This window comes from Rhamphochromis longiceps, linkage group LG17, assembly GCF_057381845.1.
Source record: "Rhamphochromis longiceps isolate RC_006_pf linkage group LG17, R_longiceps_female_GT1.1, whole genome shotgun sequence".
Taxonomy (NCBI): domain Eukaryota; kingdom Metazoa; phylum Chordata; class Actinopteri; order Cichliformes; family Cichlidae; genus Rhamphochromis; species Rhamphochromis longiceps.
In genome coordinates, this window is record NC_140573.1 from 18,429,530 (window position 1) to 18,457,375 (window position 27,846).

At 44.1% G+C, this 27,846-nt stretch overlaps 2 protein-coding genes across 4 annotated transcripts in view; one reads left to right on the top strand and one right to left on the bottom strand.

Annotated features, from left to right (window-relative positions):
- Positions 1–27,846, bottom strand: part of stab2 (stabilin 2) — a 35,471-nt gene continuing 7,625 nt past the window's right edge. For all 3 annotated transcript variants that reach the window (XM_085385836.1, XM_085385837.1, XM_085385838.1), the window contains 57 exons: positions 27,645–27,788; positions 27,473–27,535; positions 26,828–26,944; positions 26,696–26,749; positions 26,534–26,614; positions 25,775–25,927; positions 25,408–25,467; positions 25,210–25,311; positions 25,007–25,093; positions 24,703–24,814; positions 24,448–24,628; positions 24,251–24,344; positions 24,007–24,165; positions 23,020–23,115; positions 22,532–22,624; positions 22,410–22,457; positions 21,848–21,981; positions 21,647–21,749; positions 20,986–21,063; positions 20,805–20,894; positions 20,613–20,720; positions 20,196–20,327; positions 19,973–20,101; positions 19,795–19,857; positions 17,922–18,023; positions 17,654–17,849; positions 17,481–17,576; positions 17,301–17,358; positions 17,139–17,212; positions 16,901–17,026; positions 16,169–16,242; positions 16,010–16,081; positions 15,293–15,412; positions 15,182–15,226; positions 15,030–15,116; positions 14,765–14,905; positions 14,488–14,616; positions 14,047–14,118; positions 8,363–8,539; positions 8,060–8,149; positions 7,829–7,975; positions 7,337–7,396; positions 7,133–7,256; positions 4,566–4,715; positions 4,386–4,490; positions 4,105–4,212; positions 3,547–3,740; positions 3,240–3,381; positions 2,520–2,653; positions 2,264–2,429; positions 1,872–1,978; positions 1,678–1,797; positions 1,454–1,600; positions 1,015–1,125; positions 807–938; positions 550–660; positions 1–364 (listed from right to left, as the gene is read on the bottom strand). In XM_085385836.1, coding sequence (XP_085241962.1) covers positions 305–364; positions 550–660; positions 807–938; positions 1,015–1,125; positions 1,454–1,600; positions 1,678–1,797; positions 1,872–1,978; positions 2,264–2,429; positions 2,520–2,653; positions 3,240–3,381; positions 3,547–3,740; positions 4,105–4,212; positions 4,386–4,490; positions 4,566–4,715; positions 7,133–7,256; positions 7,337–7,396; positions 7,829–7,975; positions 8,060–8,149; positions 8,363–8,539; positions 14,047–14,118; positions 14,488–14,616; positions 14,765–14,905; positions 15,030–15,116; positions 15,182–15,226; positions 15,293–15,412; positions 16,010–16,081; positions 16,169–16,242; positions 16,901–17,026; positions 17,139–17,212; positions 17,301–17,358; positions 17,481–17,576; positions 17,654–17,849; positions 17,922–18,023; positions 19,795–19,857; positions 19,973–20,101; positions 20,196–20,327; positions 20,613–20,720; positions 20,805–20,894; positions 20,986–21,063; positions 21,647–21,749; positions 21,848–21,981; positions 22,410–22,457; positions 22,532–22,624; positions 23,020–23,115; positions 24,007–24,165; positions 24,251–24,344; positions 24,448–24,628; positions 24,703–24,814; positions 25,007–25,093; positions 25,210–25,311; positions 25,408–25,467; positions 25,775–25,927; positions 26,534–26,614; positions 26,696–26,749; positions 26,828–26,944; positions 27,473–27,535; positions 27,645–27,788 — 6,258 coding nt within the window. In that variant the 3' untranslated portion in view covers positions 1–304. The remainder of the gene's footprint in view (positions 365–549; positions 661–806; positions 939–1,014; positions 1,126–1,453; positions 1,601–1,677; positions 1,798–1,871; positions 1,979–2,263; positions 2,430–2,519; positions 2,654–3,239; positions 3,382–3,546; positions 3,741–4,104; positions 4,213–4,385; positions 4,491–4,565; positions 4,716–7,132; positions 7,257–7,336; positions 7,397–7,828; positions 7,976–8,059; positions 8,150–8,362; positions 8,540–14,046; positions 14,119–14,487; positions 14,617–14,764; positions 14,906–15,029; positions 15,117–15,181; positions 15,227–15,292; positions 15,413–16,009; positions 16,082–16,168; positions 16,243–16,900; positions 17,027–17,138; positions 17,213–17,300; positions 17,359–17,480; positions 17,577–17,653; positions 17,850–17,921; positions 18,024–19,794; positions 19,858–19,972; positions 20,102–20,195; positions 20,328–20,612; positions 20,721–20,804; positions 20,895–20,985; positions 21,064–21,646; positions 21,750–21,847; positions 21,982–22,409; positions 22,458–22,531; positions 22,625–23,019; positions 23,116–24,006; positions 24,166–24,250; positions 24,345–24,447; positions 24,629–24,702; positions 24,815–25,006; positions 25,094–25,209; positions 25,312–25,407; positions 25,468–25,774; positions 25,928–26,533; positions 26,615–26,695; positions 26,750–26,827; positions 26,945–27,472; positions 27,536–27,644; positions 27,789–27,846) is intronic.
- LOC146649552 (zinc finger BED domain-containing protein 4-like) lies at positions 4,769–7,108 on the top strand. The gene is made up of 2 exons (XM_085385839.1): positions 4,769–5,675; positions 5,929–7,108. The coding sequence occupies exons 1-2, from the start codon at positions 5,584–5,586 to the stop codon at positions 6,449–6,451; spliced, it is 615 nt and encodes a 204-aa protein (XP_085241965.1). The 5' UTR covers positions 4,769–5,583; the 3' UTR covers positions 6,452–7,108.

The window sequence follows — 27,846 nt, forward strand, 5'->3', positions numbered from 1 at the left end:
TTCCCATTCAGCTCGGCTTTATTTGCAGTTTTTCATTTATATCTGTTAATTTAAACATATCTGCTGTAAAATATTTTTTATACAGGAATCATTTCAAAAATGAGAGACTGCAGAGAAAATGAAAAGCATCGTTGTGTTGTTTCCAACTCTGCTAGGCGAACTTTAAGTTTTGGGTGAAGCAGTCCTTCAGTTCACAGAGAGAAGCCTGAAACGGGACTGCACCGGCAGTGTCGGAGACCCAGCTGGCCACAGAGGTCCCAGTCCACCGAGGGGTAAAGACATCAGCCAAGGTTCCACTTCCCTCTCAGCTGATCTGCAGCAGGTCGTAACTTCCTGCGTTCTCCACCTCGTGTTTGTCGTCCACCTGCAAACACAGTGTAATCACCTGACTGCTCATTAAAGCGAATAAAATCCTCCTCTCAGTCGTCAGAGTGAGAGCCTGAAAGGTTTGAATGAAACAGAGTGTGCTGTAAACCGAGAGCAGACTGCAGTCTGGTCGTTGGTCACAGCTTTCATTCTGAGCTGCACAAACGTCCGCCGATGACTCACCGTGACCGCCGACGCACTGGACTCGCCAGCCGCTGGCGCCGCTTCATACACCGGGTTACAGATGTTGCGGCTGCTGTTTGTGGGCGGAGCTTCTTCCTCCCCGTCATCCTCCTGTCAGAGCAACCACAGGAGTAACTCGAGTTACACGAGTGAAGATCGATAGTGAAGCTGCGTCAAATAAAAATGTCATGATGAGGTGCGTCACACTGACAGCACTCCCCTGGAACCTTAGCCTCAGTGCAAAGTTCCAGTCTGACCTTGAAGTAGTGGAACTGGAAGGGTTTGGTGTTGTTACGGTAGAAGCGGTATCCCACAAAGATGGCTCCGCCCACCAACGCGATCAGCAGCACCACGCCGATGCCCATCCCAGCTTTGTGCGCCACATGCATCTGCAGAGCCAATCAGAGAATTCAGGGGGTCAGATAAGGAGTGTGCATTCTGATTATGGAGGCAGGTCGGACTCACCTGTGGGTGAGGGGCCGGGGCCTTTAGGGGTCCCTGAATGACGTGGATGATCCCGTTGGCAGCCATAATGTCAGAGTCGCTGACGAAGTGGTCGTTGATGTAACGAAACGACTGAGAGAACGAAACCAGATTAGAACTTCATACAAACAACTGAAACAACACACAAACACACACTCAGAGACACACACACACTCAGACACATACACACAGAGACAGGACAGTTCTGTTTGCTCTCTCAGACACCTAAATGAGTTGGAAAGGCGGCGCTTTAGCAAAGGTAGCCCATAAACATGAGGGGGACACTCTGAGCACGTTTAGGTCAGATCACTGTGCTGCAGAAGACTTTTGGTCTCCTCTGATTCAGATTGACGCAGTGAGCAGGAGGAGAGAGGCGTGTTAGTGTAGCGGTGCATGACAATTGCATGAGCTTGTTTCTGACCAGAGCCGACGGGTCAAGCTGGTCGGCGACTCCGAGGACGGTCAGACTGCCGATTCGAGTTCTGATCCGGCTGCCGTTCTTCAGCTGGCTCAGAGGGAAAGCCTGACCCTCCGACAGGTGGAACTCGATGTCACGCAGAGACAGAGTCTGGAGGAACGCACAGGTGAGCACACCGATGTAACTGTATGTGTGACAAAATTAAAGGGCCCTGGTGAATGGCTCACCTGGTTGCTGGGCAGGCCGCGGTTGTCAGGTACGAACAGAGTGGACTGGACAGTCAGGTTACTGAGACGCTGCACGAGCTGCTTCCCAGACTCGGAAGCCTGGGAGCAGTTCAGGATTTGCTGCAGAAGGAGGGATAGGATTGTACACGTGCAGGCAATGATCAGTGGCATCTGAGCGATCTGACGTCACTTACAGTGAGGAAGTTTGAGAAGCTCGGCGTGGATCTCAGGACCTGCAGCAGATTTCCAGTACAGCTGAAACCGTCCCCAGTGTAACCTCGTTTGCACTCGCACTTCACCTCTGAAACAAAGATATACGGGCCGATCATCTGCACGTAACCATGGCACTGAGCACGCTTCAACTAACAAACCTAGTCTGTGCAGACTTCCAGCTACTGTGAAGGAACAAATGTGCCTTTTCCCTCACAGCCAAATTTTACTAAGTATTTACAAAGTTTAAATAAAGTGCACCTCACCTGCTCATATCTTAATAAACACACTGTCTGCATTATAGAAATCTGACAAACAGATTTACTTTCACTCGTGTTCACATGAAGCCAGACGTGTCATCATCTTCCTCCCTCACCTTGCATCCTGTAACAGAAGGTGTCCCAGGTCTCGCTCAGGTTTTTGCGGGTGCCGTAGTCCACGATGCCCACGTGTCCGAAGCCACACTTTGGGTTGGAGTAGGTGGTGGGGTACGCCACCCGGGCCTGGTCCAACCAGCCAGCAGCACACATGTTCAGCCCGCCCTGCAGAGCCACACACAGCCGACATGTTTCAGCAGGAGTGCCAGGGGCTGACGTCAATTGTCTGGGAGCTACTGTGATGTGTTCACTGACCTGCTGAGCGTAGGCCAGTTGAGTGTACGTGGCCAGGCGGCCTCCCTCTGCAGCGCAGGCCTGCTCAGCTGCCGTGTAGTTCAGTTTGTACTGACCTTTCTTGGAACGATAGTGGAACACACCGAGCATCGAATCTGCACAACACATAAATATCAGAATGTACGAAAAATAGTGAGGGAGAAGTTCAGCATGTCAAGGTTATCAGTGAAGGGAACACTCAGCTCCACCTACAGGGAAGAAAAAGGAACACAGATTAATGAATTCATCCATGTCTTCTTTTTCCATGAAGGTACAAAAAGTTATGATTCAAGTATAATTAGAGATATTCTGAGAGTTATTCATTCATTGATGATTCATTTGAAACAACAGTCAATTTCTTAAACACTCCATGTATGTTTTAGTAAATACCCGCTACTCTGTGCAGCAACACCCCTGGTGTGTAGCTGCTGCTGACACAAATGAGGCTCAGAGAAATTTGAATTGAAAGATTTGACGATCAGCAGGAAAATATTAATCTTTGTAAACACATCACAACAGACACAAACTTTCTGCTCCACTTCAAAAAAAGTCAGGGTTCGAGCTCCGAGGGTTAAATCGGCTGCTGTAAGCAAACGTCATGACCTCGCTCACAATAACAATATGCATTCACCCTGCAAGAAACACTCCTGCTCAATACTTCATCATCCAATGAGCTTCCACTTGAATGACGTTCACGTGTACCTTCAAAGTGGAGGTCGGTGCATTTGGCGTCGCGATGACACTGGCCGTTGTTTTGCAGACAGCGGCTGATAGGCAGCTGTCTGACCTCACAGGTCACTCCGTCTCCGATGTAGTTGTTCTTACACATGCACTTCCTCCTCCCCTGTGCGCACACACACACACACACACACACACACACACACACACACACACACACACACACACACACACACACACACACACACACACACACACACACACACACAGTTTACAGGTAAGTAGGACCTGATGGTGTAACCTTAGAAAACAAGTCCCATGTCGTCCTTACCGGAGCCGTCATGGTGCATACAGCGTGTTCATGGCAGCCTCCATTGTCTCCTAATGCACAGGGGTCGATGGGCTGACAGGTGAACCCGTCTCCAGTGTGATCTTTGGGACAGGTGCAGCTCACCTTACCTCCATTCTGTGAGCACTTGGCCCCCTTAGCACAGCCTCCATTCCAGATCTGACAGATGTCCACCACTGCAGGGAAAGATGTACACACTCAGCTACCGTCATTTAACCTCCAAGGACCTGGCATCCACATATGGGGACATCACATTTTGGGTTGTCTAGATCACAAAACTAAATTTTGCTCTTTCAAATGGCTTTTAAATGACCCATATTGCTCAAAGGAGCACAATTGTTGTTTCTCATTTTCTTTTTGTACTCGGAAAAATTCTGCTATATTCAGACATCAAATAAAGAGTTTTGCACATCATTACTCAACTGTGTATAGCAAATATAGCACAGAGAAATTAAAAATGCATGCCATGAAAGAGTTCGGGTTAAATGAGATTGAAAGAGGTTAAAAGAGAGATGGCACCTCATGCTGGTCCACTGTTACCTGTGCAAGTGAATCCGTCACCCTCATGAAAAGGCCGGCACTCACAGGTGTTGTTTGCCTTACAGACGGCTTTTGGAGAGCAGGCTGGAGAACATTGAAAGATCTCAGCTGGAGGAGACACAGAAACATGAGTGTGATTAAAGTGCACAAACATCTACTTTTCATACCTGAGTATTTTTATTCTTGGGTTTGGTCTGAACTGCGCTGAGAGCTGGCGAGTGTCTTTAGGACTGATCGGTTTTATCTAATTCAGTCTAAGCCAACGAAGGAAATGAACTCACTCTGCTGAACGTCACAGCGGTCTCCGGTCCATCCGGCCTCACAGAAACACAAACCCGTACCTTTCCACCCGTCGTCACATGACCCATGCTCGGAGCAGTTACAGGCTGAAAAACAAGCAAGTCAGGATAGTAAGAGTGTTACAATCTGACGCCGCAGAGAAAACCCCGTCTATTACTCACCTTTACAGGTGGGTCCATAGAATCCATCACTGCACAGCTCACAGGACGTGCCTCTGAAACCTGTGTCGCAGGTACAGGTACCGTTACCAAGCTGACCGTCATCACATTTCCCACGGTTATTGCAGGGAGATCTGAACCCCCCAGGACACCCTGCACAGAGAGCAGAGAAGGCAGTCCATCAGTAGCTGAATCAATCAAATCAATCAGTGACGTAACCTGCTCATTTATATGATGTCACTGAGATCATTTGCATTTTGAAATGCTCACTGAAGTACTGGTGAGAAGGGATGCACCGATACCGATATCTGGTATCGGCCTCAATACCACATTTTCTAAAGTACCAGTACTCGTTAAAAGTCCCCCGATACCGGGGACCGATACCACGGTCTGAGACCTGTCTATGTTTGAGCGGCATGTAAGGGGTTAATCACAGGCGCCGAGTGCCCGCCCCCAGGCCCCGGCTGCAGCTCAGAGCTGGGAGAAGGCGAGGCGAGACAAGTCAGCCGTGTGGAACTATTTCAAAGTGAACAAAGACGCGAAAACAAAGGCAAATTGTGCTCAGCGAAAGAGTTTACCCACGCTTATTTACCCACGCTTATTAGCACAGAGGAGCAAAGCTGATGCTATAGCAGTGGGACGGAAAATAGTTGGGCATTTTAAACATTCCGCCTTAACTTACTCCCGCCTCGATGACATTCAGGGACAGCTCAACCAGCCAATAAAGAGACTGCAGCAGGACGTACAGACGCGCTGGAACAGCACGTATTACATGCTCCAGTCCCTCATTGAGCAAAAGCGAGTGCTGGGGGTGTATGTGTCCGAGCACGAACTCCCTGACTATCTCACCGCTCACCAATGGGCTCTTATGGAGAAGACTGTTGCCATCCTCGCCCCCTTTGAGGAACTAACTAAAAAAGTGAGCAGCTACGACGCACTAGCCTCTGATGTCATCCCAGCTGTGACTGTGCTAGTGAGACTTCTAAACAGAGAAACAGACTAGGACCACAGAGTCAAGGCAATGAAAGCAACCTTACTGGCAGCTGTCAAGAAGCGCTTCAGTGACGTCGAGACCAACCCACTGTACTTCATCTCCACCATACTTGACCCAAGGTAAAGTCTGTGTGCTATAGGTATTCAATGAGTATAGCTACAGTACTAAATGTAAGATTATTTTACATCTGAAATATTATATATTTGTAACTAAAATACACAAATACAAATGTATGCAATATATATAATATGAAATACATTTCCCTTATTATTACCAGAAAGTCAAATGGCTGGCATTTGTCACAGTGGTTTAGGGGAAACTAAAATCACTCCTATTTTTCCACATATTAATACATTTATGAATTTTGTGCAGGTATAAAGATCGCTTCTTCGCCAACAACACTGCTCCAGAGGCCAAGCTGCACCTGAAGCAGGAGCTGCAGATGATGTCCAGAGCTGAGGCAGAGGGGAGTCGGGCAGAAGCTGCAGAACCTCCTGCTAAACTGTTCCTCAAGGCCCAGGCCAGCACTAGCAGCAGTCTGGACACTGTATTTGACGAAATCGCTAAGGAGCAGCCCCAGGCAGCACAGCCGCTGGCAGCAGGTGCTGCCATTGAGCTCGACACATACCTCGGAGAGGCCCCAAGCCCTCGTGAAGACAGTCCTCTGAAGTACTGGGGTGTCAACAAAATCAGGTTCCCCACTTTGGCTAAAATAGCCCGTAAATACCTCTCAGCCCCATGTAGCAGTGTGGAAAGTGAAAGGCTTTTTAGCTCAGTGTCACACATTATAGATGAAAACAGAAACAGTCTGACTGCTGATAATGCAGAAAAGCTACTTTTCTTTAAAAAAAACCCTGCCACTCACTTTTTCTCTCCACTAAGTGAGTCATCTTAGACTTGATGTTAATACCTACCTCAGTTGCACTGACTGCCACAGTTCTATGTTGGTGGATGTTGTTAGTTTATTCAAATATTGTGCACTAAATAGCAAAGATGTTTATTAATGCCCCTTGTGTTGTCCAAAGTGGCAGAGTTTACAATAAACTGAAAAAAATACTTGAGTTGCACTGTCACTGTTTAAATTTTTTTTTTCATAATTATTTATTCTGTAATATGTTGCATACAACATGCTTTTCATTTTAAATAAATGTTCTTAATTCCAAACCATGCCTTGTTTGTTTTTTGTTAAATTATAGGACTAAAGCTGTTACCTGTAAATTTAAATCATGTTTTTATTAAGTACTCGGTATCGGTATCGGCGAGTACTGAAATGCAAGTACTCGTACTCGTTTCCAAAAAAGTGGTTTCGGTGCATCCCTACTGGTGACCTATCCAGGTGTACCCTACCTCTCACTGGGACAGACCCTCAAATCATTATCAGTGATAACCTCAGCACCAACCCTAACTCTAACCGCAGCCAATCAGGATATTTATTCTTTGGTTTTAATTAACGATATAAAAAGCTGAATATTCTGTCACACAACAAAAACTGTTCAATTTCACCTAAAAAAGTTTCAAAAAATTTAAGAAAGACTGAAGAAATGGTTTTAATATGAGGATGACGTTGTTATCTCACCCAGACAGTCTCGTCCGTAGTAACCACGACAACACTTTGGCTCCCACATGTTAAAGGTGCAGATGGGGCGACAGCCGGTGTTCTTAGCAAAGGAAAAGGTGGGCAGATCACACTTCTGAACCTCCTGAACACAAAAAACAGAGACGTTTCCTTCGAGGCTCAGCCTGACAGAGGCAGTGAGTTTGTTAAAGATGGGACTCAGACCTTACGAATGCCTCCCGCAGGACAGCGAGTGGAAGAAAAGCTGCATACTCCACAGCTTGTCTACCACAGAAGAAGAAAAGAAAAGATCAAATGAACCATCAGCTCACCTGCAAAAATCTTTTTATTTCTGCTGCTGTGGGAAATGTTTGACTGATTTTAGGACCATCTAGCTTTTTTAAACCCACACTAGTGTGGAGTTGTGTCACACTCCACTGCCAGGCTCTCGGTGCTCTAAATCATTTTTCAGACTGTTCACCGCTACAGGAAAAATAACCAGAAACTAAAACATGAACACAGCAGGCCTCTAAGACTGTAGATTAGGCCAGGCTCTCACCGTTACTTTCACTGTGTGAGTACACTTCAAGCCTACGAGTTACACACAACCCGTGCTCCAACACCATCAGCATTAACAGTTTACACAGTCAGAATCAGTATGTCTGGTTGTTCCAGGTAGCATTCAGATGCATCTCAGACAGTAAAGTGAGGATTCACCGGAAGGTCAAAGGTTCTTTGTTCATCACAGCGTCCTCCGAGGCTGGGAGGAGTTAGCAAGCAGTCGATCCCGTAGGCAATGCCCGCTTTAAAGATGAGGTGTCTCTGAACAATCCGACACTTCCTGTTGTTGATGAAGATTTCTCCCTGTTCAAAAAGACAGTTGGTTATTTGGAGTCCATGTTTGTCTTGTTTGTCTTCTCTGTAGATTTCTCTTACTGTAGTACTCACAATGTTGTCTGTCCCACCACAGGAGAAGGAGAGCGGCGAACCCTGCAAACTCCGAGCCGAGTCCAGGAAGATCAGTCCTTCAGCGTAAACCTGAGATTAAAGGCATTTTAAACTAAACCTGAGAAACCACCTGACCTGCTTCAGCGTTTTTACCTCCACAGCACCATGTTTGTTCTGCGATAACCTCCCTGAGGCACCCTCACATTTTATCCCAGTTATCAAATCTTTCAGAGCTGTTCTTCCAGCTGCCATGCTGTAAAGTGTCTAACGCTTCTCTAAAAGTACCCTCTAAAGAAGTTTTACCTTCTGGCTGTGCAGGATGTGGTATTTCAGGTACTCCATCAGCTGGGGTCGATTGTGTTGGTGGAACAGGAAGTCCTTCTGTTCCTGCGGCAGAGATGCCATGACACCGTCTGACGGCAGGAAGATTGTCACCGGCTGGTACATGATATCATTCACCAGGTCCATTACACCTGTGTCCTGAAAAACATGAGATTTCATGCGAATAAAACTGGCTAACAGGACACCAGCCCTTCTGCTAGTTCACTCCACAGTCCACTCCATCCATCTATGTGTGAGTATATTGGTGGCTTAAGATGCGGATCCACAGGGTGTTGGTGTGGCTCGTGCTCACCTGGGATTTTTTTTTATCCATCATTCATCACCCGGCGACAGCTCTTCTCCAGTACTCTGCTACAGATCTTTTGCGGCTTCGTTTTTGCCTGGCTGTCTCTCCACCTGTGGCTCTATACTTCTACCCGGACATCGCCTTCCAGCCCGCCGCAGGTATATCCACCGAGGGCTTCCGTGGAAGTTCAACATCAGTGACACTAACTCAATATTTTCCATCTGGTCAAAAACTCGTCGTCCTCCCTGCAAGACTGACCGGGCTGTTGACCACAGTGTGCTGGCCCACCTGGCTAAATCAACTAAACCTACTGTCAGGCATGGCAACTCCAGCATCAAGTTTGGTCTATTAAACATCCGCTCTGTCACTGGTAAGGGACATCTCGTACATGATCTCCTCTGTGATCGTAAGTTGGACTTTCTTTGTTTGACTGAAACATGGCAACAGCCCAATGACTTTGTTTCTCTCAATGACTCCACTCCATCTGAGTTTGTTTACACCTGTCAACCTCGCATCTCGGGGAGGGGCGGAGATCTCGCAATAATTCACCGGAAGCACTGGAAAAGTACTCCCTGTCTCTGCCCTTAACTCCCATTCATTTGAATACATTGCACTACAGCTCCCTGGATCTACCCCCACCATCATATGTACTGTTTATCGGCCACCTAAGCCAAACAAGGAGTTTTTAAATGAATTTTCTGCTCTTCTCACTCATTTCTCTGTACTTTTTCCAAATCTGATCATTGCTGGTGACTTCAATATTCATATGGACAATGATAAAATCCCTCTTTCCAGAGATTTTACCTCCTGCCTGGAAAGTTTTGGGCTTCTACAGTACATAAAATTTCCTACCCACTCTAAAGGTCATATCCTGGATTTGGTCTGTTGTTCTGGCATTACCCCCACCCATTGTAAAGCCACATTGTTTCCCCAGTCTGATCATATGTTTATTTCTTTTGATGCAAACATAACCGCTTCCAAAAACTGTATCTCTCGTAATATCACTTTTAGGAAAATTAGTAATATTAACCCAGCTGTTTTTTCATCTGCCGCTCATGACCTTCCATCTATCCACTGCTCCTCAACCCCTCATGAACTCGTTTGTCATTATAATGTCAACCTTTATAACCTTCTTAACATATTTGCTCCCCTTAAACATCGAACAGTCTCATTTTCCCGTTCAGCTCCATGGTTTACCTCCGACCTGTGTCACCTTAAAGCTAAAGGATGCCAACTCGAACGTCTATTCAAGAAAACCAGACTTGCTGTACATAAAGAAATGCACAATGATCATATTTTGTTCTATAAGGACTGCATTGCCTCAGCCAAATCTGCTTACTACTCTGGTTTAATTAGTTCTAATGAAGGTAACTCCAGGTCCCTCTATTCATTGTTCAGTAAAATTACAAAACCTCCAGACACATTCCCCTCTCAGATGTATTCTGTTGATTTTAGCAACTCTCTTATCTCTTTTTTCACTTGTAAAATCTCAGACATTCACCATCAAGTTAAGTCTTTAGGAGCTCCTGACTCTGAAGTAGACTTCCTGGTTCCCCCACTGTCTTCCTGTCTGTTATTTTCAAGCTTTACTCTTCCCTCCATAACTGACGTATCTAATCTCATTAAAAAATCTAAGTCATCCGCCTGTCAACTTGACCCTCTCCCTACTGTGTTACAGGGAGTGCAGAATTATTAGGCAAGTTGTATTTTTGAGGAATAATTTTATTATTGAACAACAACCATGTTCTCAATGAACCCAAAAAACTCATTAATATCAAAGCTGAATGTTTTTGGAAGTAGTCTTTAGTTTGTTTTTAGTTTTAGCTATTTTAGGGGGATATCTGTGTGTGCAGGTGACTATTACTGTGCATAATTATTAGGCAATTTAACAAAAAATAAATATATACCCATTTCAATCATTTATTTTTACCAGTGAAACCAATATAACATCTCCACATTCACAAATATACATTTCTGACATTCAAAAACAAAACAAAAACAAATCAGCGACCAATATAGCCACCTTTCTTTGCAAGGACACTCAAAAGCCTGCCATCCATGGATTCTGTCAGTGTTTTGATCTGTTCACCATCAACATTGCGTGCAGCAGCAACCACAGCCTCCCAGACACTGTTCAGAGAGGTGTACTGTTTTCCCTCCTTGTAAATCTCACATTTGATGATGAACCACAGGTTCTCAATGGGGTTCAGATCAGGTGAACAAGGAGGCCATGTCATTAGTTTTTCTTCTTTTATACCCTTTCTTGCCAGCCACGCTGTGGAGTACTTGGACGCGTGTGATGGAGCATTGTCCTGCATGAAAATCATGTTTTTCTTGAAGGATGCAGACTTCTTCCTGTACCACTGCTTGAAGAAGGTGTCTTCCAGAAACTGGCAGTAGGACTGGGAGTTGAGCTTGACTCCATCCTCAACCCGAAAAGGCCCCACAAGCTCATCTTTGATGATACCAGCCCAAACCAGTACTCCACCTCCACCTTGCTGGCGTCTGAGTCGGACTGGAGCTCTCTGCCCTTTACCAATCCAGCCACGGGCCCATCCATCTGGCCCATCAAGACTCACTCTCATTTCATCAGTCCATAAAACCTTAGAAAAACCAGTCTTGAGATATTTCTTGGCCCAGTCTTGACGTTTCAGCTTGTGTGTCTTGTTCAGTGGTGGTCGTCTTTCAGCCTTTCTTACCTTGGCCATGTCTCTGAGTATTGCACACCTTGTGCTTTTGGGCACTCCAGTGATGTTGCAGCTCTGAAATATGGCCAAACTGGTGGCAAGTGGCATCTTGGCAGCTGCACGCTTGACTTTTCTCAGTTCATGGGCAGTTATTTTGCGCCTTGGTTTTTCCACACGGTTCTTGCGACCCTGTTGACTATTTTGAATGAAACGCTTGATTGTTCGATGATCACGCTTCAGAAGCTTTGCAATTTTGAGACTGCTGCATCCCTCTGCAAGATATCTCACTATTTTTGACTTTTCTGAGCCTGTCAAGTCCTTCTTTTGACCCATTTTGCCAAAGGAAAGGACGTTGCCTAATAATTATGCACACCTGATATAGGGTGTTGATGTCATTAGACCACACCCCTTCTCATTACAGAGATGCACATCACCTAATATGCTTGACTGGTAGTAGGCTTTCGAGCCTATACAGCTTGGAGTAAGACAACATGCATGAAGAGGATGATGTGGACAAAATACTCATTTGCCTAATAATTCTGCACTCCCTGTAGTTAAAGCCTGTCTTCCCTCGTTCGCACCTCTCATAACCAATATTATTCATTCCTCCCTGAACACTGGAATTGTTCCTGAAGCACTGAAAAAGGCTTCTGTTATCCCAATTCTCAAAAAGCCTGGTGCAGACCCCAATAACTTTGATAATCTTCGCCCTATATCAAATCTCCTCTTTATTTCAAAAATTCTTGAAAAAGTTGTCGCCGCCCAGCTTCATTTACATCTCAGTGACCATAATCTCCATGAACAATTTCAATTGGATTTCTGCCTCAATCATAGCACAGAAACTGCTCTGTTAAGAATTACCAATGACCTTCTGATGGCAGCTGATTCTGGTCTCCTATCCATCCTCATCCTTCTTGATCTTAGTGCGGCGTTTGATACCATTTCTCACAATATTCTCCTGAACCGGTTAGCTTCCATTGGTATTAGTCACACCCCCCTTGCCTGGTTCACCTCCTATCTCTCAGACCGCACTCAGTTTATCCAATTTAAATCCCATTCTTCAACTCTCTATCCTGTTTCTGCTGGTGTGCCCCAGGGTTCAGTATTGGGGCCTCTTTTATTCATTATTTATATGCTTCCTCTTGGTTATATATTCCGAAAATATAATATAAATTTTCACTGTTATGCTGATGACACCCAGCTCTACCTTTCTTCTAAACCCAATTCATCTCTCCCACCTACCTATCTCTCAGACTGTCTTATTGAGATTAGATCCTGGTTCTCCTCCAATTTCCTCAAACTAAACAGTAATAAAACTGAAGTTTTACTTGTTGGTACACCATCTATCTTAACCAAATTCCACAGTTTTTCCATTAACATTGAAGATTCTCCTACCCTTCCCTCCCCTCAGGTTAAGAGTTTGGGTGTCATACTTGATAATACTCTTTCATTCCAGTCTCACATTAATTACATAACCCGGTCTGCTTACTTCCATTTACGTAATATTAACCGACTCTGTCCCTTCCTTACTCCTCATGCTGCTGCCATCCTTGTCCATAGTCTTATTACATCCCGTATTGATTACTGTAATTCCCTCCTATTTGGTCTCCCTAAAAGGTCCCTTCATAAACTCCAGCTCCTTCAAAATTCTGCAGCTCGGGTCATAACTTGCACTCCGTTAAGAGCTCGTATTACCCCAGTTCTTCAGCAGCTTCACTGGTTGCCCATAGAAATCTTACTCCTTACATACAAGTGTATCCATAAATCTGCGCCTTCATATTTGTGTGACCTGCTCCATATCACCACTGTTTCCCGCCCTCTCAGATCATCATCTGCTATTCATCTTACTGTTCCGTCCTCACACCTTATCACTATGGGGAACAGAGCTTTCAGTCGCTCTGCTCCTCAGCTCTGGAACTCTCTTCCTCCTGCACTAAGAAATATTGACTCCCTCTCCGTATTTAAGACACAGCTCAAAACACATCTGTTTAAACTGGCTTATTTGCTTTAATGCTGATTTTATCTGTTGTCAAGCTCTGTTTTGTAATTTTAACTTATTTTATGTATTTTATGACTGTTGTTCCTTTTATTAATTGTGTTCTTTGTAAGGTGACATTGGGTTTCTGAAAGGCGCCCTCAAATAAAATAAATTATTATTATTATTATTATTATTATTATTATTATTATTATTATTATTATTATTATTATTATTATTATTATTATTATATGTGTGTGAGTGTGTGAGGGAGTTTGCATGTGTGTCCTGATGTTGTAGTCTAGGTGTTCGTTTGTTACAAAACCCAGAGGAATTGATGTCATTGTGCAGCTTGTCTAAATGTTGTGTTAATGCTGCTTGTTGTTGTGTAGTATCTCATTTTAACATGAGCTTTGCTGATATTAGTTATAGTATTGTTGTGCTCCACATGTTTGAGCAATGATCGGACAAAGTGAACAACAGTGACACACTTCTTTTGCTCTGTTAACATTGATATATTGGTTTAAGCACTTTGGCTGTAATATATGTTATTGGTGCACCACTTCAGAACAACAGTCACCTTAAAGTGCAATATTAAAATACAATATTAGAGTAAAAACACACACAACCAGCTAATTCTCTATAAGCAGCTCTTGTTGTCAGTGAGAAGGAAGAAGGGGAAGTTGTAGCGTGTTACCTGTAGCAGTTTGTAGAAGGTTCGATAACCGTGACGTGCAGCCACATCGGTCAGGTTCAGCTGAGAGTCATCCTGCAGGAAACCATCAGAATGAAGGTGTGCATGAAACATTACAGAAAACATAACATCCAGAAAGTCTACAGTCAGACAGCTGCTCACAGTTTCAATGAGCTAGAAAAAAATGCTATTATACCAATAAATAGATTTTAGAATATATTTAGCATTTTACATGTTATTTAATAAACAGTAATTAAACAGGTCATGAAATAATAGACAGCTTATTAACTAACATGTCACTGTAACAGTAAAGCATTCAGTGATCATTTTATAATTCAGTAACAATGGTCATTGTTTTATATGATAATAAAGCTCTAACCAGTCGATCCATTCAGCATCAGCTTCCCTGATTCCTTATTCCAAAATGACCTGATGGATACTTACAGGGGCGAGCATAAAACTGTCTTTGTCCACATCTGGAGGATACAGAATCCTGTCAATTTCATGGATGATTCCATTCACACTGAGGTCATCGCTCTTTGTCACATTTGCCTGGTTGATGAAGACACTGCCCTGAAAAAAAAAGCCAAACACAAAGTGTCCCAATAACAGAAATAAAACTGAAGAATGCTTGTTTATAATAAAGCATCGATTCGGCCTTTGTTTATTGGCAGGATTCATAAATATAGATATAAATCTATTAAACCAGCTGAGGGCTGACCTGGGTGATGCTGGTGGTCAGCACGAGTCCAGACAGCGATGTCAGGTTTCGTGGTTGGCTCAGGTCAGCAGCCAGGAGAGTGTGACACATGACGATGTGGCTGCGCAGGACATTAGCGTACCGCTCTCTCTTCCGTCTCATCTAAAAGATAAAATTACAAACTTGTTAATTTCTGATTCATCCTGAGCTGACCAGACTCTGATGTAATTACAGTGTGTCTTCAAAGACACGCTGATGTTTGTCCAGCAGTAACCAAAGGTCTGACCTCGCGTGAAGTGTTTGTCCTGAAGGCCTCGGGGTCTGGAATGAAGACAGTGAATGGCCCTCGCCCTTGCAGGGAAATCTCCATTATCTGAAAACAGAGTTCTGTTAATGCAATTCCACCAGCAGGGGGCGACAGAGGGGAGCACTACTCACCATCAGACCAAAGTAAAAGTCCGTGTGACGACGTGTCTCTATTTCCTGTAACGAGACAACAGTTAGTGCAAAGCCCTGCGGCGCCGCTTTCATTGTATTTCAGCTGCTCACCCTCGCCACAGTGCCTTTGCAGGTCACACCGTCGCCAATGAAATTTTGCCTGCAGGTGCAGCTTTGAGTGCCTGGACCTGTCATGTTGCACCGGGCATTCCGATGACAGCCGCCATTGTTCTGGAACATCAGCATCAACACGTGAGAGGGTAACAGCTTGAATTGATGTGGTCTTTACAGCATAAAAGTAAGAAACCTTTGACAGAGACAGGAGCAGCATGAAAACCTAGAACTGTATGTGCAACGCTCAACCTCAGCTTCAGTGACCAGAAAAGGAAGCACATCAGCCTCAGACAGCTTTCAGGGTTGTTTTTGCTGTCTTGACAGGACAGCAGACAGGTGGCTGTATGCTGCTCTTCTGCAGCATACCTGGGTCACCAGCTCAGCCAGGTGAGCCTTACCAGAGCCAGAGCACTGACTGAAAACACGACTACCACAGTTCCTGTGCTAAAGGAGGCGAGGACATTATTATTGTCCTGGGAACACTGAATAGAGCAGCCTAACAAGCTTCCTCCTTCACAATAGGACTTATGGGTGTAACTCTTGCCTCGCAGTTGGTGTTTTCTTACAGGGAAAGTGCACCAAGATGAGTGCTGCTGTGATTTGGTGCTACTATGGGCTGTATGTGTGATTATTAGCTGAATGATGTAATCATCTGATTCTGAATCACTCATCTTTCCCACAGCTTGAAACCAGCCAGAGTGAAGACAAACTCACCTTTTGGCACAAGTCGATGATGTTGCAGTTCTTCCCGTCACCGGTGTAAAATTCCCTGCAGACACAGGAAGTCTGCCGAGGAAAACAAAGTCACATTTAGCGCCACTGTCAGCAGAGAGCTGTGCTTAAAGTCAGACTGTAGAGGTTAGCTAGTTTTACTTTGTTCGGTCCAACGTGAATGCAGTCTGCATTGGCATGGCAACCCCCGTTTCCTTTCAGGCAGGGATTTATCTCTGTGGAGAAACACAAAACTCCACCTGGTTATCTCGGATTCACGATGCGTTCAAGCTTTTTATCGTGTGTCTGATAACTTGAGCTGCTGCCAAGGATCGATGCTGAGCCAGAGCTTTTAAATTCCTCACAGCACAACAATACCACAAACCACGCAAATCAGCAGAGCTACTTAATTTCAGTCATTTTGCTGGCTCTGAAGGCTTTTCTGATTGTCTGGAATCCTTTTTTGCTGTGATGCTGGAAGAACTAATATCTGGAATATTTTGCATTGGTATTTTTGCTTTAACTTCGCAGAACTTTCACAAAATGCTTTTTAAGTTTTGCATTACTGCAGACTTTGTCCACCATAGTCAGACCATTACACTACAAAGCACATCCTTCTAGTATTACTGGATTTATTGTCAATGCTTTTGCTTTAACTTTCACGATTGTATTTTGCACTCTTTCATGTCCCCTGTAATCCTCAGTGTGATTGCCTCTTAGCTAATTTTTGCTTTTAAAAAAAAAAAAATTTATATAAACTGATCTGAACAAGTTAATGTTGACTCGGAATAATTAAATTTTCCTTTTTAAAAATCGTTTTGACTCCTTGTACCAACTATAACTAAGCCAGAGCAGCTGTGAGCAGGTGTGTGCAGTTGTGGCAAGTGAGTTTACCGACACACACAAGTCCGTCGCCCGCGTAGCCGGCATTACAGACACAGTCTCTTCGGCCGGGTCGAGTCCTCTTACAGAGAGCGTACAGACTGCAGCCGCCGTTATCCACCACGCACGGATCTATGGCTGCATGAGTCACAAAGTGTTCAGTAAACTTTGCGGTTCACAGGAATCCTCTTTAAAAAGCTCAGACCAAAGCCGCAGGTAAGTGACCTGCAGAGCTCATAACATGTGTTACCTTGACAGAAAGTCCCGTTTCCTTTGAAGCCGGCAGCACAGATACACTGAGGGCCGGACGAGCCGGTCACACAGCTATAAAACCAGATTAAAGTTTTAACAGGAAGCATAAATCCTCCAGCGTCCTGCACGCAGAGTAACGGTTAAACTTGTGCAGACTTACTTTGCACTGCCGTGGCATCTCACCGAGCCGCACTGCTCGTCAGCTTTGGCTTCGATCTCTGCAACGACACGGATGCAGCTCAGCACAAATGACAAAAACAGTATTTCTAAAAATGATCTCATAAATGAGATTTTGTTGTTCTAAATCACAGCGTTCACTTTTCTCTACATTCAGCCTTACTTTGGTCACAGTGGACTCCCCTCCAGTCCACGTCACATTCGCAGGTCCCATCGCCCTTCAGTCCCTCGTTACACTGTCCGTTCTTGCATTCGCACTCTGAGCAGACAACACGTGACGATGAAGGTGAGGATGAAGATGACAGATCATGTGCTGACTAATGAAACGTACTGAACCTTGGTCACAGTGGACTCCGTATTTGCCGCTCTGGCAGGTTTCACAGGCGGTCCCGTTGAAGCCTTCGTTACACCGACACACTCCGGTCCCGTTTGTCCCGTCCACACACACTCCATTATCGAAGCAGGGCCGACCCTTTGGACCGGGGCATGCCTCGCAGTGCTCCCCGAAAAACCCTGCACAGCACCTCCGCTCCTGAAAGCACGGAAGAGTTCTAGTGTGCCACACTGCCGAGGATGCTTACCCTGAAATGAGCAGGAAACGTACGATCTTCTTCTGGAGGCAGGTGGCTCTGCAGCCGACTCTCGGGAGCCACTCGCCCTCAAACGTGCGGGTGAACATGCACTTTCTCGTCCTCCTCACCGATTTCTGCACAGAGCAAAACACCAACTTCTTACTTTGACTTTAGCTTCTCATGGACCAGGCTGTGCATCTGAGCTGAGTATTAATTTCAGCATTTTCTACAACGCATGTTTCAAGAAAATATTTACACAGTATAACCAGTTATCCGCGTGAAGCGATAGAGCAGTGAAAATAAAACTCTTCATTTCAGTTCACCTAACTTACAAAATGTAGTGAAGTAGATTCTGGGGTAGGATTTTACACGATGTCCACAAACGCACCACTAACATCCACACCTTCCCAGTTGACAATTAGCAGGCTTATAAGAAACAGCTGCGCTTCACTACCAGAAGGAGGCATTTGGCAGTCTTGTCCATCCAAGGTGGCTGAGAGCATTAGGCAGTTGAGCACTGCAGATCTCTCAAGGAAAGCCACTCAGTTTAGTATTGCCCTGTGGTAAGTGGGACTCTTGTGTTCATCATAACGTGGCATATAGTAGGGTGGACTTTGACAACTGTTTCCCTCTTTTGTTGCAGGTTTGCACTATACTGCTGCTGTCTTGTCATGCTGTTTTGTTTGTTATGTGATGCTTTTATAATGAACAGTACTTTGGGGTGTATTTGTTTTATGTAGATCTTTTATTAATGTGTGTAACGTTTTATGCTTTGTTTTATTGCTTTAGTGGAGGTGCGGCCGCTTGCTGAGGGGCTAGGCACGTGAGGTGGAATCCCCTTCCCGACGCATGCGAGTGTACACACATAGGTAGATTGCACCGTTTAGTGTGAGTGACAGTGAGGTCTGGAGTGAAGTTACACGGGTGAGTAATTGGTGGCACCCTTGGGCACTCCTCCCCGTAGGTTGCCTCAAGTGGCCAGTCGCCACTATTTTGTTTAGTTATTCTTTTATCATGCTGTGATTGTTTTAGGGTAGCATCGTGGTAGGGAGTCTGGTCATTTTAATCATCGTTTGTTAAAGTGTTTCAATGAACTATTTTGCCGTCTCAACCCTGCTACCCTAGGTGCCTTCCTGATTTTATAGTTATGTTTTTAGTAGTTCCTCTTAATAAATTTTGATTTGTAAACTTCCTTTGTCTCACCTCTGCTGTTAATAACGAGTCTGTGGGCTTTGGTAGCCAGTGCAACACGTACATTGGCTAGAGAAATCTTTCCTGGGGTGTAACGCCCTCCCCCAGGTGGCGTTGTCAATATCTTAGTTACCGTCCCCGGTTATTCCTCTATCGCGACACCACAAAAAGAAAAACATTTTTACGCTCCATTGAATAAAACGCTGGTTTATTTTTGAAGATGTCAAATTCGATATGAAATACAACTAAATGATACCAGTTTTCCCACAGCTGTTAAAGAGCAATTTACTTTTCAGCACAATTATACTTAAAATACTTTTTTTTTTTTTTTTTTTTTTTTTAATATGTTACTTTAGTACTGTCACAGTAAACTGAAAGAAATTCAATCTGTAACTGGCACAAGAGCACAAACAGTAAAGTGGTCAGTGATCACTGGGAGGTCATGAAATTACTTTAGTGGAATACCATGAAGTCCTCTCTAGATCTTCTCCTACGTCTTGTAAAGTCGGACAAACTGAACGTAATTCTTTTGACTTTGGGGAGAATTTTCCATCTTTCATAACTTAAAATCGAATCATCTGCAAACAGATTTTCTGTAGTAGCTGCATTTATCCGATTCTAGTTTGGTATAAAAGTTTGTTTAGAGAGCCTGGTGGTTAAAAAGGTCTAAGCTTTGAAAGATTAACGATGATCAGAAAAAGTCCGAAAACTTACATCTGGGATGGTGTCATTGGGGCAGATCTTGTTTTGGTGGAATAAGCAGTCGACACAGTTCCCCTTTGGGGCAGAAAGAAAACGTTGATATTTATCATGCGATTGTTTCTCCATTCATTGAACTGGATTGGAGGCGCTGAAGTATCTGCAGGACTTAACTGGTGGCTGAGGACCTTACCATGACTTTTGTGTACGTGAGATCATCGCAGCGATTTCTGTTGATCTGAAGAACAGCTGACAGACCGTGGATCACTCCTTTACCGCTCAGGATGTCAGAGGAGTTCATCTGAGCATCATTCACAAACAGCTGCATGAGGAAAACACAGGTCAGGTGGTTTGTATCGTGTTGTTTAGACTGTCATGCGATCAGATGCAACAGAATCAATATTTCATGATGAGACCTTCCCGTCTCGTGGGAAAATGCCGAGCTGGAAGGAAAACCCAAGCATCGTCTCTTTGTAACCTCCGAGCTGAAGGTCTGTTTTTAACAGACGCTGCGATGCCACCACGTGGTAACGAGTGGTCTTCACATCCTGTTCAGTGACAAAATAAAAGCACAACTAATTTGAAGGAAGTAAATAAATAAACCCGAGGACGAGGTCAAAGTCTTTAATTACAGAGTTTAGTTCTATATTTACCATCTGCTTTAAATGTCGAATGAAATAACAGAACTGAGTGTTGCCCACTTAATCCATTTTAAAATATGTAAAAATTTCAACAATGTCAGCAGTGAGTAAAAAGACTAATCGGGTCAAATACAAACTTTTTGATTCAGCTTCAAATGAAAATGCAGACAAACTGAAGCCTAAATTGTATACCAGGGCAGTGGCTGCCATTTTCTTCAGGTACTCAGTGACGGCGGCGTCTGTCGGAGCAAAGATGGTGAATTCGTCAGCCTGTTCGATATCATTGGTCAGGTTATAATCCTAAACAAAAAGCCAGAGAAAGCACAACATGTAAGGAAACATTGAACATTTAAGCATGGTGTGAGCGTGTTTGAGAGGTCGTACGATGAGATACGATCTGAAGAGTGAGAACTCCGGCCTGAGAGCGAGCGTGGCCAGCAGACCTTCACTCAGTGTTCTGTCGGGAACCAAAACCTTTAAAAAAAAAAAAAAAAAAAAAAGGCTGAAATCGGTAATGGGTACAAAAAAACTTGCTGGGTGTTGTTTTTGTAGTATTTCTTTTTACCTTATCGGTTAAATGGATCAGTCCGTTTGTAGCAGCAACGTTTGACGTGCCGATGAGAGCTCCACCAACAGAAGTGATCTGCACAAACAACCATTTTATTTTTTAAGTAAAATTAGAGAAAAGCACCAAGTTTACAGCCATATACTGAAAGTGGACGAAAGTCCACATTTTTATTCTGGGACTCCACTCAAGTATGCTCACATGATTCAGTCCAAACTTTTTTTTTTTTTTTTTTTTTTTTTTTTTTGTACTGGCCGTCTGCTCAGCTCCTCAGTTCATCCTTTGCTTGAAACAACAAGCTATAGCTTATGTTCCTTTAAGATAGCCTATTTCATTCTGATTGGCCAGCTTCAGGAGGCATACTGAAGGGCAGCAGTGCTTTTTTTTTTTTTGCTTTTTTTTTTTTTAAGAGCAATATTTTGGCTCACAGATTATACATTTATGTGCCTGATACCAGATAAGGTTATTTTAACAACCTGTAACTTTATAAGCATTTGACAGAACATCAGAAAGATGAGAGCCAGCCAAAAGGCAGTTAGATCAGCCCGAGGATGAGCAGCGATGGCCGTGTGGAGTTTATGTGAAACACCTGAGCTGCACGGGCTCAATGAAAGATCAAAATTCTCTCTGTGTGCAGAAATCCTCACACAGAAAGCGTTACCTCATCGTTTGTAGAAACACGAAGTGTTGTTCCCAGAAGGGACGTCACAGACGACATGTTCCAGAGGCTAGATAAGGGGTAGTCACCAGCGATCATGTGATTTCTGTCAGAAGGGGACAGATCGCAGCACAGCTGTTACATATATTCATATAAAAGCCCCAAAATAAAATGATGTCACTTTAAATCCTGCGGAGCTGTAACCTGATGAGACTCGGCAGGTTTCCCCTCAACGTCCAGAAGTTTTTGTCTTCTGAGGACATTTTGCTGATGGCTGCTGAGGATGGAACCAGGAGGGTGAGGTTCTGATCCAACAGAGACGGAGACAGATCCGAATCCTAACAGAGCGTATGAACACAAACACAATCTTTGCTCAGGTTGGTATTAAAAATAGCTGCTGGTACATGAAAGACCACAGGGGAAGTCAGTCTTGTAAACTGCATGGTTATTAAAAAATGAAGCATGGTGGCACGAACCGATAACCCCCACAGTGTGAGCTTAACATTGCTAAGAGTATTCATAAATGTATAATTTTTCTGTACCCATATTTATGTGCTCTAATTGGGTTTTCATGTGGTATGAATGAATATCAGTGAATATGATACACTGTGTTTACAGTGGCATAATTACGGTGCCTAGTCTGCATGTGAAGCATGTGCTAAACGTGTGAGTTAGTTTGTGATATACTGCACGTTTCATTTATTGTATAATAATCAAAGTGATGACAATCTGCACATAATGCATCTGTAAAACGTGACATACTCACAGTCATCCATGTGAAGAAGTCTGAGGCCTCAGGCAGGATGCTGAGCTCCTGAAATCACCAGGAAACAAAATCAGCTGGAAGCAAAGACACGATCCTGCCGACTGAACCTGGCCATCACTCACCTGTTCAACTGTACCGTAACACACGTGTCCATTTCCAACATATCCTTCATCGCAGACACACGTCCACTGAGAGGACAGCAGGAGACAGCTGGCCTGCACACACAAACAGTTAAACAGGGACACGGTCACCGAGGGCCTAGCTTCGGTCATTTTTATCAGTACAAGACAGACATCATGCACAAGACGTCTTTTACTTTGAAAAAATTAAAGGAATTCAGTGAAGCTCTGCAGAGCCTCTGATTGGCTCTGAGGAACGATGATTGGCTGGTTTAGTTACTAGGAGTGAATCTACAGACCAGTTTGACCAGGTATGGTCAAATTGAAGATATAGTTAAAGGAGTCAAATCTGGCTTTGACACCCTGATCACAGCGCTGCAGGCAAATGACATCAAAGCAAAAGACCTGTTTTATGTTGCTGTTGGTATGACCCATAATGATTTTAGCAGAAAAGATGCTTTCAGTGGATTTGCTTGGTTTTTGCTACTCACAAAGTAGTGACAGCCTCCGTCTGCAGTCACACACTGGTTCACAGGTTCACAGTCCTGCCCGCTGCCCTGGTAACCGGCCTTACAGGTGCAGTCACTCTGAACAGGAGCAGATAACAACAGGACATTACTGCTGCGGAGACAGCTTCACTCTTTGGTGCTGGTGGACCAGATCACAAATCACTTCTGATGATACTGCCTAAAGGCGGCATGTATAATGTAAACAGAATTGATCTTAGCACAGAGCCCTGTGGAACTTCATAATTAATCTTAGTGTGTGAAGAGGACTCTCCATTTACATGAACAAACTGGAGTCTATCAGAGAGGTATGATACGAACCACTGCAGCACCGTACCTGTAACACCTACAGCATGCTCTAGTCGCTCTAATAGAATATTATGATCAACAGTATTGAACACTCCACTGAGGTCTAGCAGGACAAAATTCCAGTCTGAAGTGGGCACCCCACTTTTTTCTGAGGAACCATGAACCATGGGCTCAGAATTAGAGGTGCCAGATCTTTACAGAAGGCAAATAAAGCTGACAGAACCACATCATCTACAAAAGGAAGCAGCAAGATCCTGAGACTAACAAACTGCCACGTGGCAAACATTAACTGAATAAATAGTTCCATTTATTGAAACTGCAAAATTGGGTGCTTTTGACTGGGGGGTTCCCAAAAACAATGATGTGACATCATTAAGAACAAACTGACCGACAACGTGTTAAAAAACTGAGATAAAAGAAATATTCCCCCCGAGGTCCGCACGGCCCCAGTTTAAATAGGCCAGTGTAAGTTTGAATAATCAACCACATTTCAGGATTCACATTTTCTGGCCCTCTCATGTTTTAATAATACTGCACTCCTTACTGCCACCCTAAGGACGGACTGAAGTGGTGCATTCCCAGGGTAAGAGCACATTAATGAGATAAACCATCCGTCAGTGACATCTCCACCATTCACGTCTCAGCTGATATCAGTGTCCTTACCTGTCCGGGTCCCACATAGACACAGGTGGCGTTGGGGTGGCAGCCGCCTCTGTCAGGACTGTTGCAGTTGTTGATTGGTTGACACTCATCCCCATCCTCCCTCCATCCAGTCAGACACTGACAGACGTGAGTCCCAGGGCCTGTCTTTATACATTTAGCCTGCAAGGGGCAGAATGCAGCACGGGCAGCAGTGAGGAAACAGACTGCGTTTTTTACAGTTACACTATAAAAACTGGAGACTTACGTTCAGGCTGCAGCCACCTCGGTGGGGTGGAGCACACGGGTCAGATGCCACACAGGTGATCCCATCACCTTGGAAACCAGTTTTACAAATACACCTAAAATAAGACACAGTACAGAATAATGTGTGGTACGAGATAACTGTTCACTACAGACGTCTGACTCAGGGTTAAAGCTCAGACTCCATCCAGGTAAACTCACTTGACTGTTCCCTGGCTGAAGTCACAGTCAGCATGTGCGTGGCAAAACTGAGCCTGAGCGCCGCAGGCGGCCGTCTGTCGATCACACAAAGGACCGGTGTAACCCTGCTGACACGAGTCCACTTTACACCGACCGTCTGAATCCGGACGGTTATCACACTGCCCGTGGATACAGGGGCAGGCTGAGGATAGACAAGTACATCATCTTTACATCATGTCTGCCTGTGTGACGTCACAAAGTATGAGTCAGACTTACTTCTGTCACAGTTTGGTCCATATTTGTTGGAGGAGGAGCAGTACTGACAGCGTGAGCCGCTGAAGTTCGGTTCACAGCTGCATGTTCCATTTCTTGAAACCCCCTCCGAACACTGAAAAGCACAAAACACACTTTAGGTTCCTCCTCCATAAACCAAACACCTCACTTTCCCTGCAAACACTGAAACATTTCAGTTTCCTTCCGTCACCGCTGGACTGCAAACAGGAAAAAGTCTGTTCAAAGAACAGAAAGCACTAAAGCTTCTTCCAAATAAAGTAATTAAGGAATTATGGGAATGTCTGACCTGCCCGTGTCCAGAGCAGGGCGTCTGGTATCCACCTGGACATGGTCTGCAGTCTGGACCGTAGAAACCTTTACAGCACGCTGGAATCTGAACGGATATACACGAGGTTATTCTGACGGCCTCTACAAAGTTACATCTTCTAGGCTTCAGTGTCTTTCTGTTCCAACATGAAGTAAACTGCCTGGTTTTACTAAAGTGTGTACCGTGACCGTTGAGTTGCAGTGTGCAGAGCAGCCTTTCACTGGGACTTTAACAGATGGGTTGCCCTTGGTGAAAATATAAGAACATCCAAATGTGGAAGAGCCCTGGATAAAGACAGCATAATCATATTTTAAATCAGCTCAAAGTAAGAAAGGGAAGTGAATAAATATCCAGATGCTTCACAGTGAGTTCAGTCTTACTGTAAAAACTCCAGAAGAGCATTGGGTCATTATTAGCTTTGAACACGCGACACATTCACCCTGAAAAACACATGAGTTGATCAAATATCTCAAACACACTCAAAGGGCTTCAGTGTTTTAGGGCGGGCTCAAAGGTGAAGGGGCAGAATCTCGCAGTGTCCTCGTGTTTCTGTTCCTGGGATAAAGTCACCTCACTGATCAAATACATTTACTCATCCAATGGAGGCAGAGTCCAACAGTGTAGCATGGTGTGATGATCCAACTATGTGAGCTCCATGAGCTCAGTGCCTTTTGTTTTCACACTGAGCCTCATACGCTGCACATACATTTAGGGTCAATCGATCATGTCATTAGACGTTAAACTCACCATGATGATTTTAGTCTCTGTGATGTCACATCTACTGGGCAACACAGGTTCGATGGAGGGCGGAGTCAAAACTCCATCCATCACATAAAGACGTCCATTTTTTGCCTCCACAGCTGCCTCCAACACGGCTGCACCATTAACCAAGATCTGGCCCTGAAACAGTGAAACGACGACCGGACAGAAATCCTGAGCTCATGTTGAAAGTGTGGAAAACAGTCTTACTAAAATGCGGATAATAGGAGTGAATTCAACTTTTCTTTAGATGATGAAGGTTTGACACAGAAACCAGGAGCTGATGTTCAGTCAGCTTTAAGTCACACGGCTGTATTCCTTACAGGATCCATGGTGAATATTTACTGATTACACTCATTTCTCCAGAAAATGATTACAGAAATAAAAACGCTGCACTTTTAGGGATTTTTGTTATCTGGATTGTATTTTAAACTCTATTAATAATATTAATAAACTCTATTAATGTCAAGATTTCAAATGTTCAAGTTGAAAGTGAAATAAATTTCAGCAATATTTAAAAAGATCTGCAAGCTTATTAAAGAGACTAAATCTGCATGAACAGCACTAACACACACACAGAAAGGATATTGGAACAATAATGTCAGTATTATAGCATACTTAGAACCAAACACTTTCCACCCTCTGTTATTTTATAAGATTCATGATATTATTTAAGTATTCAACAGTGACTGTGACAGAGATTTGGGGTGATGTTGGGGGTTACAGATGGTGGAAATCCACACTTACATTTTCCATCACGGTGATTGTCAGAACCTGATTGGCCATTGTCACGTATCTTGGGGTTGACACAGCATTGTAGATCTCCAGCTGCATAACAGGGAGATAAAAAAAAACTGTCAGAGGGAACAAACGTGAATTATTAACGAGTCAGCGGACTGTCGCTCTCACCGCAGTGGCCGGAATAATGTGGTTCCTGAGAAACTCCAGCAGTTTGCTGTGACCCTGAGGATTCAGAACCAATCGTCTGGTGAATTATTCATGACAGACTACAAATTTGTCAGTTTTTGTGTCCATCCTTACGTCAGGGCTCATGAGATACTTCAGGTGTTCTTCTATCATTGCATCAAATGCTGCAGTGGTGGGTGCAAGCACAGTGATTGGTCCCGGCTGGTCCAGCAAAGATGCCAGAGGAGTTTTCTGCAGTGAGCACAAATTGTCCAGTTTGATCAATTTAGAAACTTAAGAACCAGGTCCTCATGCACCCGAATGTGTTACTAAGATAAATGCTCATGCACCGTGTTTGAGGTGGGATTCAGGCGACTCTCGGTCCTGACTCTGCTAATATTTACACATTTCTTCCTGCAGCATGAACATCAGAGACGTCTAATCCTGCAGGACCACAAATCAGTGCAATATTTCCTATTTAATCTGTGTTCAGAACCTAAAACTGATCATAGAAATATCACACTCCAAACATCTTCTGTGTCAGTGTTGACACAAAGCCCTGATCCAGTGTAATAATGTAATGATCCCATCCTCTGGTGGGCAGGAATGTGACTGGGACATTGGGACATGCAATAAAATGTCTTCCAGTGTTCAACTTGTTATTGACTCAATACAGGAAGTTACAGGATGTGATTAACTTCTAAACTGAGAATAAAAAAGTTGGCGTCTGCATGTATTCATGGCCTGATGTTCCTGCTATTGAAGAAAAGAAGTCTATACCTGTAATAAACTGGTGAAAGTCTGAAACTTGCCGTAGTCAGAAACGATCTTCATCAGGTTCTCCTGTGGAACAACAAAGTGTTCATGTAATGAGATGAATGGAGACATAATGAACAGGTTTATCTTTGCTGAGCACATTTACACCCAAACTAAAATCTTTCAGTCTTGCCACCTCAGTGTTGCTTTCTACGATGGGAGGCACGCTTTCCATCAGCCTATTGATGATATGGATGATCCCATTAGATGCAACAACATTAGACTGGATGATTACACCTTTCTTCCTGCCGCCATGGATACGGATTTTGGTTTGAGCGTCCTGGAATGAAACCAGAGGAAGATCTGACAATACAAAATTCTATCAAAGCCATTGGAGG

Excerpts from the sequence above, each read along its gene's own strand:
- LOC146649552 (XM_085385839.1), top strand. The coding sequence starts at position 5,584 with ATGAAAGCAACCTTACTGGCAGCTGTCAAGAAGCGCTTCAGTGACGTC. Across the intron at positions 5,676-5,928 it reads TCCACCATACTTGACCCAAG|GTATAAAGATCGCTTCTTCG; the intron begins GTAAAGTCTGTG and ends AATTTTGTGCAG.